The sequence below is a fragment of the Lodderomyces elongisporus genome, chromosome 3, assembly GCF_030384665.1.
Source record: "Lodderomyces elongisporus chromosome 3, complete sequence".
Classification (NCBI taxonomy): Eukaryota; Fungi; Ascomycota; class Pichiomycetes; order Serinales; family Debaryomycetaceae; genus Lodderomyces; species Lodderomyces elongisporus.
This window is the reverse complement of record NC_083675.1, coordinates 1,949,188-1,961,733: the sequence shown is the minus strand read 5'-3', so window position 1 is coordinate 1,961,733 and position 12,546 is coordinate 1,949,188. Positions and strand designations below refer to the sequence as shown.

The 12,546-nt window shown below is 36.2% G+C and overlaps 5 protein-coding genes across 5 annotated transcripts; 3 read left to right on the top strand and 2 right to left on the bottom strand. All coding sequences in view use genetic code 12, as the record gives it.

Moving 5' to 3' along the window:
* Positions 1–957: 957 nt before the first annotated feature.
* OSM2 (Osmotic growth protein) lies at positions 958–2,925 on the top strand (the record flags this gene model as incomplete). The annotated part of the gene is made up of 1 exon (XM_001525574.2): positions 958–2,925. One exon carries the CDS (start codon positions 958–960, stop codon positions 2,923–2,925), a length of 1,968 nt encoding a protein of 655 aa, XP_001525624.2.
* Positions 2,926–3,237: 312 nt separating this feature from the next.
* On the bottom strand, positions 3,238–3,789 carry GCV3 (glycine cleavage system H-protein subunit; the record flags this gene model as incomplete). Its single annotated transcript, XM_001525573.2, has 1 exon — positions 3,238–3,789. The coding sequence occupies one exon, from the start codon at positions 3,787–3,789 to the stop codon at positions 3,238–3,240; it is 552 nt and encodes a 183-aa protein (XP_001525623.2).
* A 905-nt stretch (positions 3,790–4,694) lies between these two features.
* SNC2 (Vesicle membrane receptor protein (v-SNARE)) lies at positions 4,695–5,160 on the bottom strand (the record flags this gene model as incomplete). Its single annotated transcript, XM_061119427.1, has 2 exons — positions 4,695–4,943; positions 5,074–5,160. 2 exons carry the CDS (start codon positions 5,158–5,160, stop codon positions 4,695–4,697), a joined length of 336 nt encoding a protein of 111 aa, XP_060975410.1.
* A 2,783-nt stretch (positions 5,161–7,943) lies between these two features.
* On the top strand, positions 7,944–9,074 carry ACT1 (actin; the record flags this gene model as incomplete). Its single annotated transcript, XM_001525571.1, has 1 exon — positions 7,944–9,074. The coding sequence occupies one exon, from the start codon at positions 7,944–7,946 to the stop codon at positions 9,072–9,074; it is 1,131 nt and encodes a 376-aa protein (XP_001525621.1).
* A 1,468-nt stretch (positions 9,075–10,542) lies between these two features.
* On the top strand, positions 10,543–12,474 carry KEL3 (Kelch repeat-containing protein 3; the record flags this gene model as incomplete). The annotated part of the gene is made up of 1 exon (XM_001525569.2): positions 10,543–12,474. The coding sequence occupies one exon, from the start codon at positions 10,543–10,545 to the stop codon at positions 12,472–12,474; it is 1,932 nt and encodes a 643-aa protein (XP_001525619.2).
* Positions 12,475–12,546: the final 72 nt, after the last annotated feature.

Below are 12,546 nucleotides of genomic sequence, written 5' to 3'. Positions count from 1 at the left end.
CCACGGGTATATGTTTACACAATATACTTGCTACCTGCTATTTGTGTCGGATCTTTGTCTAGCGAAAAAGATGTGGCGATTTCAAAGCCGCCATCTTTTTGAATATCTTTCTATTTTTCCAATTTCCACTTTTCTTTTCATTTGTCCATTTATGCACTATTTTCCTTTTTACTTTTTAAGTTTTGTCAAGTAAACGGTTTAGAGGGGGAAAACAAACCTATAGTTTATAAGCAGCTTGGTATTTTACCATTTTGTAGATATGCATTTTATCACCTGTTTTTCTTCTGGGAAGGGAGGAGGGGGGGGTCAATAATGAACCCCATACCAGACTAATTAGGAGCGGCATTGTTCGCTACTCGGTGTGGAGAAATTCTTCTCTAGTTGGAGACTTTCCCCCACTCAGTTTACCCACTTTTCAAACATACTCTTTTGTGACAATATCGAGAGCACTAAACTCGATATCGATTATTAAATAGCAAAAAGAAGTAAAAAAAAAAGAAAAAAAAAAGAAAAAAAAAATGTCTGATTTCCTCAAAAACAGACATAAAAATGAAATATTTGGCTACCCCCTAAATTACTTCCCCACAACAAATCGAGACAAAGAAAAAAATAAATAATATAAAAAAAAGTTTGTGTCTGACACTTTTGTTTAATAGCGTCCCCATCTCTTTATATTTTTACATTTTCAGACACTTTTTTTGTTCTCTCTCTCTCCAAGCGGAATCTCCCCCAATCACGGACAATTATAAGGTAATCAGATAAGAACTTCAGACAATATTACATATTTGTCAATGTAAAGATATATATATATATATATATATATATACATCTAGTTCTTCAAGTAAGAGCAACATAAACAATTCAACATTGAACCAAACAGAACAAGATCCTTAAACGTTATTTCAATCATTCTATTACCAACTCCCTATTTTATTTATAAAAAAAAAATACTAAATAATGTCTGAACTCCCACAAAATCCAATCATCATTGTTGGTGGTGGTCTTGCTGGTCTATCAGCTGCTCATCAAGCTTACTTACGTGGTGCCAATGTTGTTCTTATTGATAAGCAGGGTTTTCTTTCCGGTAATAGTGGTAAAGCTACTTCCGGTATCAATGGTGCATTAACACGTACCCAAGTGAATCTCAATATCAAGGATTCAGTAGAACAGTTTTACCAGGACACGCTAAAGACGGCTAAGGATCGAGCCAATCCTGATTTGATAAAAGTTCTCACTTACCAATCTGCTGACGCAGTTCACTGGCTTCAGGAAGTATTTGGGTTAGACCTCTCTGTTGTCTCTCGATTAGGTGGACATTCGCAACCTAGAACACATCGTGGCCACGACTCGAAATTCCCCGGTATGGCCATAACTTACAAGTTATTGGAAAAGTTGGAGAGTTTGAGCGAGGATGAGCCTGAACGTGTTGCGATCTTGAAAAATTGTCAGGTGGTTGACTTGATTAAGGCTGATGGAGAAGATACCAAAGTTGTTGGTGTAAAGTACAAGAATTTACAAGACAAGACAAAGTCGGATGTATATGGACCAGTGATTATGGCAACAGGTGGATATGCTGCAGATTTCACAAAGAATAGTTTGTTGCGTAAGTATAGACCGGATATCATTGATTTGCCTACTACTAATGGTAACCATGCTACAGGTGATGGCCAAAAGATTATTATGAAAAACCACGGTGTTGGAATTGATATGGATAAAGTTCAGGTGCACCCCACTGGGTTAATTGATTACCACGACAAGGATGTGATTGCCGGGAAGAAACAACCAAGATTCTTATTTCTAGGTGCAGAAGCATTGCGAGGTGAAGGTGGAATAATGTTGAATGGTAAAGGTGAAAGATTTGTTGATGAATTGGGAACAAGGGATTGGGTCTCTGGCGAGATGGAGAAACAAAACAAGGCTGGAAATGGACCTATTAGGTTGGTTTTGAGCGAAGAATCTGAAAAGAATTTGGCATTCCATATCAAACACTACACACAAAGAAATCTTATGAGAACAGTTACTGGTAAGCAATTGTGCGAAGAGATTGGGTGTAGCGAAGATGACTTGAAGAGTCAATTAGATACATATAATAAGGCAGCAAAGGGTGAGATTGAGGATCCATTTGGCAAAAAGTATTTTCCAGCAACACCGTTTGAGTACAAGTCAGATGGCAAGTACCATGTCTCGTTTATTACACGTGTTTTGCATTTCACTATGGGTGGAGTGAAGATCAACGATAAGGCACAAGTCTTGACCGATAAAGAAGACGGTGAGCCATTTGAAGGGTTGTATGCCGCTGGTGAAGTTGCTGGAGGTGTTCACGGCCACAATAGATTGGGTGGTTCTTCTCTTTTGGCGTGTGTTGTTTACGGTAGACTTTCTGCAGATCAAGCTTCTAGTTATGCTTTGCATAAATTAAGTACCAGTGGTGGTATTGGAGGCAATGGAGTCAGCCAAAGCAGTGCTAATAACAGATTAAATATGATCAATTTACACATTGACCCACAAAATGGCAAAATTATTATCGATATGAATAACGAAGGATCAGGTGATAAGCTGGCTTTATCAGAAGCTAAGTCTGACTCAAAAACTACGAGCAAAGATTCTAATTCCAACCAGAAAAAGGAAAGCTCCAAGAAAGGTAGTGCATCGGCTTTTGCGATTCCTGATAAGGAATTTACTCCAGAAGAAGTAGCTAAGCATAACAAGCCTGACGATTGTTGGTGTATAATCCAGAATGTTGTTGTTGATTTGTCTTCTTTCCTTGAGAGTCACCCTGGTGGTGCACAGTCAATCCTCAACTTTGCCGGAAGAGATGCAACAGAGAGTTTTGAGATGTTGCATGAAGACAATTTTATTCCAAAGTATGTACCTAAATCAGTTCTTGGTGTGATAAAGGGCACAAAGTCAAAATTGGACTTGTAGAAGAAGTCAGACAACCATCATATACAAATTTATGAAAATATACTCATAAATATATATATAAATAAGTGAAATATAGTTACACATACTTTAGAATAGAGATCAAATAGTAATCTTTTTTAGATATTGGAATTAGCAAAGCGAGTCTGTAGAACTATTTTGTTAATTTTCTTAGTATGATACTGTGTATTTTATGCTTGTTATTTTCATCCATTCATTCATTGTTTCTTTTTTTTTTTAAAATGATATGATACATATATTATTTTGTTTCCATTGTTTATATAGTAAAACAAAAGATTGAGGTACACCAATCATCTATTCCTTTAAGGACTTCTCGTAAACTTCTTTATCCATCAATTCGGCATTCTCCAACACTTCTTCTCTGTTGCTAACTTTGATCTGTGCAATCCATCCTTCGACTGATGGGTCTTCATTGATCAAACCTGGCTCGCTTTCCAAGTTCAAATTAACGCCAATAACTTCACCGGATACTGGTGAGTAAATTTCACTTGATGCCTTAACACTCTCTACTGCACCAATCTTGTCTCCCTTTTCCACAGTCTCTCCCAATTCCGGTAATTCGACATAGGTGACATCGCCTAAAGCATCGGCGGCGTATAAAGTAATACCGACGAGTGCAGAGTCATCTTCGTATAATTTGACATATTCGTGTTCTTCAGTGAACTTTTCAGCAACTGGGGTTTGTTCGTGTAAGTATGGGTATGCTTGTGATTGGGTGTCAATTTTAGCCAAGTTGAATCTAGTGGTGGTGAAACAACGAAGTGTTTGTGGGGATGGACAAACAGATGGTCTAATGAGGGTACGAGCAAGTGATGCGGAGGCTGGTCTAAGTAATTGTCTAAACATTCTTTGGAAATTAATAATAAAATGAAAAGAAAAGGGTTTCTGTTTTTTTTTTTTATGCTTGACTGTGAACGGTAGTAACTTCCTTGGGTAGTTGGGCAATTAAGTAACAAGAACAATAAAGACAAAAAAAAAAGGTCTTGTTAATAGAAATGAGTATGATTTGGGTGTTGATGAAGCTGATAGGAGGAGCAATGTGGGGCTCGATATTCAAAGGTTTAAAAAGATAAAAAAAAGAATTGGTTGAGAGAGTTGAGTAAGAGAAGAATTAGCAAGCGAAAGAAGTCGAAGTTTTGTATTCTGACGTGAGCGACTCCTCCGCAATTTGTTGTAGTTTTTCTTTTCGTTCCCTGAATAGTGGTTCTAGAAATTTTGACTTCTTTTTACTAAAGTGAGGAGGAGGGGTGAGAGAGAGAGAGAGAGAGAGAGAGAGAGAGAGAGAGAGAGAGAGTGTGTGTGTGTGTGTGTGTGTGTAAGAGAGAGAGAGTGTGTGTGTGTGTGAAGCACTAGTAAACTCACATGATCTTGTGCAGACCCAATTTCGATTCATTTTGAATCCTTATCGTGTATTCATCTTGTTTCACACAGTCTGTTTCTTCTTAATTTCATTCAAATTCAAATTCTCATCAATACTCATAAGAGGTTATCAGTCAGAGATGTCTTTCTACGTGTTTAATAATCTTCAACAACTAAAGAAACTTAATAGAACCAAAAAAACAAACAACATAGACAAACAAAAAAAAAAAAGAAAACATGAAAATTTGAATAAAGCACCGTATATAACCTGGAATGTAAGTATGAAGATGAAAAACAAAATGAGGTACACAATAGTAATGACACCAAACCTATAGCTTTAGTACCCTCTTTCTTGGTTTCTTTCTTTTTATAATTCTTTCATCACTTTTACTTTAACTAAAGTGTACAGCAATGGGCACGACAATGACAATGATGACAATGATAACTCCAAGAATGAGGCACATTCTCATTTTAAAGTCTTTCCACCACATATCTTTTCTGACTCTGTTGGCGCCTCTTCTGAAACCTTGGGCACTGATGGCCAAATTATCAGTTTTGTTCTCGATTGAGTCTAACCTTTCACCTCTCTCGGCAACTTTGTTGATGTTGTCTCTCATGATTCCTACTGTGTCATCAATTTGCTAGAAAAAAAGACAAACAAACATTGTTTTGTTAGTATTGAAGTCTAATGCGTATAGTAATGGATAGTCAATCTATTTTTTTTTTTTTGGCTTTCCTATTCATTTAAATTAAATATGTTGTAAAACATACTGCTTGGATGGCGGCTGTCCTTGAGTTGGACTGCTCTCCCGTTGTTTGATTGGGGATATATGGATCATATGGTACTGAAGATGACATTATGGATTGATGTAGATGATACTGTAATTGGAATTATTGGGGTCTTTTGCCTTTTGCCTTTTTCTTCTTTTTCCTAATCTTCCTTTTCTATTGCTGTCTCTGTTCTTATGCCTAATGCTATTCCTGTTTTCGTTTTACTTGTTTGAAAAATATAGCTCAACAGGCTGGATATGGAGTCTGTGACAATATAATAATATGTACTATTTGATTGAGAGTCAATGTGTTATGTCTCTGAAGAATGACAAGTATTGCTTGATGATTGATGGTTGATGGCTCGTGATTAAAAGTGATCTTTAAGTGCCTTTGTTCTTTGTTAGTGTACTCTCCTGCTCCTCCCCCTCTCTCCATTTAACTGTATCGGTGTTAAGAATAATATTTATTTATTTTTGTCGCAAGTCACACATTATTGTCTTGATTTGTCATGTCTTGTTTTTTTTTTTCTTTATCTCGCACCGCATCCACCATTGCTTTTGCCGTAAACCAGGTTATAGTAATATTGTCACCTTGAAACCGTGTAATTTATATATATATATATATATATATATATGATAGCATCCGATCCAATAGATCCTTTCTTATTGCTTGTGTGTGGGACAGTATACAACCTTTTTTTAACTTGATGATGGTCATAGCTATAGAAATACAAGACAAAAGAGTTTTACACCTTTACTATTCTTTGCTAGGATAGAACAAAATTTACGGGTTGCTAGTTTTCAGAAACAGCTCCAAGAATAACGTAGATTGTACAATTCACATTACCCTTAAAATGGTTAAAAGAATGTGCTATATATATATATATATATATTGATACGATATTTCCTCTACACCATAAGCGATATTCAATTGCTTCTGCTTTCTTGTCTGTCCTCTTCTTTTTCTTTTGTATTTGCAACAATTGAAGTCTTGATCTTTGTGCCACCAAAATCGATTGAGACGAGCCCAAGACAGAAGGGGAGAGACAGAGGGGAAGAAAATGTCGACGAAATTTCTCATACAAGAAGAAAAAAAAATAAAGAGCATACAAAGTACACCATACAAAGTATACAAAACACAACATAACACAAAACCAAAAACTAATAACAGAGTAATTCATAAAAGTACAAACAAAACATAGCCGACATTTTTTTTTTCATTTCCTTTTCCATTCTTTCCATTCTTTCATTTTGGTTCTCTTCTCCTTTTTTTTAATTTTTGTTTTTTTTTTGTATTGGATTTTGCGTTTGAAGTTTTAATTGTGCAATCAATATAATAGTAATCGATTGTTAACAAGTTTCGATGGGTATTAGATCGGCTGAAAGAAATACTGTTGTTGGTCAAAAGATGAATGACAGAGGACGAGTGGTGGATGACCACTTTTTCCTACAATCATCAAAACTACCGTCACCACCACCTTCCTCCTCCACCAACATCGCCACTTGCACTTTATCTTTCATTTGTCGCTTGAAAAATAGCCGACATTAGTGTAATTCACACATACACACATACACACACACTCTTTCTCTCTATCTCTATACCTTTATCTATGTAGATGTATTTTTCTATCACTTTGCTATATATATATTTATATGTATATTTTTGTTATTATCTTTTTTTTTTTTTTTCAATTTTCGATTTCTTGTAGTGGACACGGATCATTGATTGCATCACTATCAAATCACATCCATACACCAGTAGTAAGTTGACAAGTAATCTTTAACCGTGAGACACTATTCTATTTTTATTTTTGAAATTTATTTTATATTTTATTTTTTATTTTATTTGCCAACGAAACACTTTAAATCTAATTGCGCATACTTTTCTTTGTCTTTGTCTTTCTCTTTGTCTTTTTCTCTCCTACCAGTGCCACTCGTGTACTGGTTGTTAGAGTAGTGCTAGCAGTATGGACCACTAATTCCCCAATATTAATGTATGTATCTATGTATGTGCGCTCCTCCTTTTAATCTTTTATTTAATTTTTTTTTTTGGTTTAAAATTTTTTTCTTTTCTGGTAGCAGTTTGGAATCGCTGACAAAAAAATAAACAATTAAAAAAAATAAAAATTAAAATAAAAAAATCAACAACAAATCTCAGTCTCTCACATTCGTTCACTCAATCTCAATCTCTCCTACGCTCACACACACTCTCTCTCTCACTCTCTCACTCTCGCCCACTCTCTCTCGTATTCCATCCACGTTCAACACCTTTTTCTTTCTCCCTAGTTAAATTACCATATCCCTTTCTTTCGCTCATTTTTTTTTTCATTTCGATACTTTTCATTTTTTACATCTAACACCCCCCCAACTTTTCCTCATACTTATAACAACATAGATTCAAAATGGACGGAGGTATGTTTACGTCGACACCGATGAAACTCAATTTGATTGATTGATTGATTGATTGATTGATTGATTAAGTGAGTGAGTGATTGCCACATTTTCATCCAATCGTTGCTCACCCCATAACCCCAATTTGCCTTCATATCAATTCAACAACAAACACTATCCAATCTACTATTGGACTCTATTGTCTTTCCTTTTTGTTTAAGTTTTGCTTATACTATTTATTTCTTGGTTTTACCTTTTGTCTTGCTCTTGTTCTTTTTTTTTTCTTCTTCTTCACAAGTGTCGAGACATGGCCAGAATGAAAAATAAAACAAAAACAAAAACAAAATGGTATACACTATAATGATCGGGCTTGATTAATATAATACTGTGCAGAAGGGTTAAGGGGAATTTTAATTTTTACATTTCTACATTTTCACATTTTTACATTTTACATTTTTTTAATCGATAGATTTACTAACCATGGGTATAGAAGAAGTAGCTGCATTGGTTATCGATAACGGTTCCGGTATGTGTAAAGCCGGTTTTGCTGGTGATGACGCTCCAAGAGCCGTCTTTCCATCAATCGTTGGTAGACCAAGACACCAAGGTATCATGGTTGGTATGGGCCAAAAGGACTCCTACGTTGGTGACGAGGCTCAATCCAAGAGAGGTATCTTGACCTTGAGATACCCAATTGAACACGGTATTGTCTCCAACTGGGACGATATGGAAAAAATCTGGCACCACACTTTTTACAATGAATTGAGAGTTGCTCCAGAAGAACACCCAGTCCTTTTGACCGAGGCTCCAATGAACCCTAAATCAAACAGAGAAAAGATGACCCAAATCATGTTTGAAACTTTTAACGTTCCAGCCTTTTACGTTTCTATCCAAGCCGTCTTGTCATTGTACTCCTCTGGTAGAACTACTGGTATTGTTTTGGACTCGGGTGACGGTGTTACCCACGTTGTCCCAATCTACGCCGGTTTCTCCTTGCCACACGGTATCTTGAGAATTGACTTGGCTGGTAGAGACTTGACCGACTACTTGATGAAGATCTTGTCCGAACGTGGTTACGCTTTCTCCACTACTGCTGAAAGAGAAATTGTTAGAGACATCAAGGAAAGATTGTGTTATGTTGCTTTGGACTTTGAACAAGAAATGCAAACCTCATCACAATCATCGGCTATCGAGAAATCATACGAATTGCCAGATGGTCAAGTCATTACCATTGGTAACGAGAGATTCAGAACTCCTGAAGCCTTGTTCCGTCCAGCCGACTTGGGATTGGAAGCTGCTGGTATTGACCAAACCACTTACAACTCCATCATGAAGTGTGACCTTGATGTTAGAAAGGAATTGTACGGTAACATTGTTATGTCTGGTGGTACTACTATGTTCCCAGGTATTGCAGAACGTATGCAAAAGGAAATTACCGCTTTGGCTCCATCTTCAATGAAGGTCAAAATCATTGCTCCTCCAGAAAGAAAATACTCTGTCTGGATCGGTGGTTCCATCTTGGCTTCATTGTCCACTTTCCAACAAATGTGGATCTCAAAACAAGAGTATGACGAATCTGGACCATCCATCGTTCACCACAAGTGTTTCTAAGCAGATGTTCCGCACCCAATTGCTTCAAAGGGCAGTTTAAACCCAGTTTGACCACAGTTTTAACACAGTATTACTAGTATAGTGAATAGAGTAAAGAGCTAAAAAAATTTAAAAGTTTTTCTCACATGAAGCATTCTTTTGTAGACTACTAAAAGTAATTTATTCTTTCTTGTTTTATTGAAAGAAAAAAAAAAGAAAAGAAAACCTAGTGAACATATAGACTCTATTTGTAGATACCCTTGTCCAGCATCTAAATATAAGTAACTGGTCTCCTTATTGAATGGCTGTATTGGTTGCATATACTTTGCAATACAGAATTGGTCATAGAACTAAAAGCTAATCTTTCTTTTATATCATTCAACCAAGAACAAAATATTGGAAACAACATACATACACACAAAAAAAAAAGAAGAGTTGTTGGCCCATTGAAACAGTGCTCGGATGTTTACACATTACCACACCTCTGGTTGTTGTCAATGTTGTGTGTTCCTTTAATTCAGTAACCGTCAGTGACAATCTCTAATTTGGATAATTTTTATTATTCTTTGTTTTTCTTTGCTTCCTTTTTCATTTTGTTTCCATTTCATTTGCTTCCATTTCCATTCTTTTAATTCTGTTCCTTTATCAAATTATTGTGACAGCACATAAACCTCGGCTTTCAAAGCATCAAGTATGGACAATAATTGAAATGAGATATATAAGAAAAAAAACACACCAGATCAATTGTGATGTGTTTCAGAAAGTATTATAACATTTAATCGTCATCTTCTTCTTCTTCTTGATGAGTCTGGGACGCATTCTTGTTTTGTTCGAGTTGCCTCTCCTTTAATTCATTCATTCCATCATAAAACACACTCCATAACCTTCCCACATCATCAAACTCTTTTCCAATCTGTACCGATTCATTCATTGACCTATTAAGTGTTTCAAGGTTCTTATGGACTTGGGTCAAGTTATTTGTTATATCTTGTAGAAGTAGATCTCTTTGTTTTGTAAAATAATCATTGGATGACATTGTGTGGTTTTTTTTTTGACTGTTGATAATTGAAAATATATATGCTGTGAGAAAAAAAATTGGTTTACAAACCAGCTAGTATGTATCACGGGTATGGTATAATATGGAAACCTTACTTCCAGTATGATTGTTTTGATCAGTTATTATGACTAGTACGATTTATGTGTTTATTGAGATTGTTGTTGTGATCTCCGGATTTGAGATCGCGGCCTTCCTTTAAAAACCAATTTATATGTGATTTTTTCCTTAATGTTTTTATTTTTTTTTAATAATTAATATTTTTTTTTAATATTTTTTTTTTTTTTCATTTGCCTTGACACAATAATGCTCAAAGATTATTTTTCACAGCCATTTCATCAAGCCTTTCTAGAACAAGTCCCATATTTTTTTTTCCTCTCCAATATTCAGGTTAACTTTCAATCGAAAAGAATATAGAACATCCAAAAAAAAAAGATGGCAAAGAAGGATAAGAAAAGCAAAGAGGCCAAAAAGGCTCGTGCTGCAGAGAAACAAAAGAAGAACCTTACTAAGGCCGAGCTCAAGGGAAAGAAGCTCGCCAAAAAACAAGGGGGAGATGAGGATGAAGATGATGATGATGACATCGACACTATCTTGGCCAATTACGCCAAGGAGCAAGAGGCATTCAACGAGGTCAAGGTGGAAATACTTGCGAAACACCCTACAAAGCGTCTCAATCCTACTATGGTGGCTTCTCCTCTCCATAATAAACGAGAAATTATCTTGTTTGGTGGTGAAACCAATGATGGAAAAGCATCGCATTTTTATAACGACTTGTACACATATTCAGTCGATAATGACACATGGCGTAAAATCACTTCGAAAAATGCACCTTTACCGCGCTCCTCGCATGCAATGGTCTCGCATCCTTCCGGGATCATGTTAATGTTTGGTGGAGAATTTTCATCTCCTAAACAATCTACATTTTATCATTATGGAGATACTTGGATTCTAGATGCTGAAACCAAGGAATGGCAAAAACTCGATCAGAAAAAGGGTCCATCTGCAAGATCTGGACATAGATTAGCAGTGTGGAAAAACTATATCATTATGCATGGTGGGTTTCGAGATTTGGGGACAATGACTACGTATTTGGATGATGTGTGGATCTTTGACGTTACCGAGTTTAAATGGCAACAAGTTGAATTTCCTCCAAACCATCCTATTCCAGATGCTAGGTCGGGTCACTCTTTTATCCCGTGTGCTGATGGTGCAGTTTTATATGGTGGATATACCAAAGTAAAAGCCAAAAAGGGTCTACAAAAGGGTAAAGTGTTGAACGATTGTTGGGTGTTGAAGATGAAAAGTGATCCAAAGGGTATCAGGTTTGAGAGAAGAAAGAAACAGGGCCAATTACCATCACCTCGTGTAGGTTGTTCTTTGGTTTATCATAAGAATAGAGGAATATTATTTGGTGGTGTTTATGATTTTGAAGAAAGTGAAGAGCAGTTGGACTCAGAATTCTATAACCAGTTGTATTCGTACCACATTGAAAATAATAGATGGTACAATTTATCATTAAGACCTCAGAGGAAGAAGAAAGAAGCAATAAAAGAAAAGAGCAGAGATGAAGATTTGGAAGATATTTTGAACTCGATATTGGCCAAAGCAAATTTGAATGACGACGATGAGAATGAAAAGGATATTTCAAAGAATGGGCAATCAGCCAATGACAACGATGGTGATGCTGATGATGCTGAGAAAAAAGATGCTGTTGAGTACCCAATAATGAATCAATTACCACATCCAAGATTCAATGCTACAACATGTGTGGTTGATGATGTGTTGTACATATTTGGAGGTATATACGAGCGAGGCGAAGAGGAATTTAATCTTGATTCCTTTTATGCTATTGATTTGGGTAAATTGGACGGTGTAAAAGTACTTTGGGAAGACTTGTCAGAATTAGACAGGGCTATTGAGGAAGATTCAGATGAAGAGGACGATGAGGGTGATGATGACGACGATGATGATGATGATGATGATGATGATGGAAATGAGTATGAGAACGAAATTGAAAACGGGCAAAATGAAGAAGAGGGAGAAGAGGAAGAAGAGGAAGAAGATATCCTGGAAGAAGTTGATGAGTTCCCCGATGCCAGACCATGGTTACCACATCCCAAACCATTTGAATCGTTGCGTGCTTTCTATGTTCGTACAGGCGCACAGTTTTTGGAATGGTCTATTTCAAGTCATAGGGAAGCGCGTGGTAAATATTTGAAGAAGGTTGCTTTTGAACTTTGTGAGGATAGGTTTTGGGAAAGAAGAGAGGCTGTGTCTGTTGCTGAAGACAATTTGGAGGAAATGGGCGGTGTTGGCGAAGTGATTGAAAAGGACCCTACAGCAAAGACTTCAAAACGGAGATAGATTTTTGATAGAAATAAAAAAAAAAAAATCAAAAAGAAAATTTCAAAAAATTAAACGGATTCAAATTATATT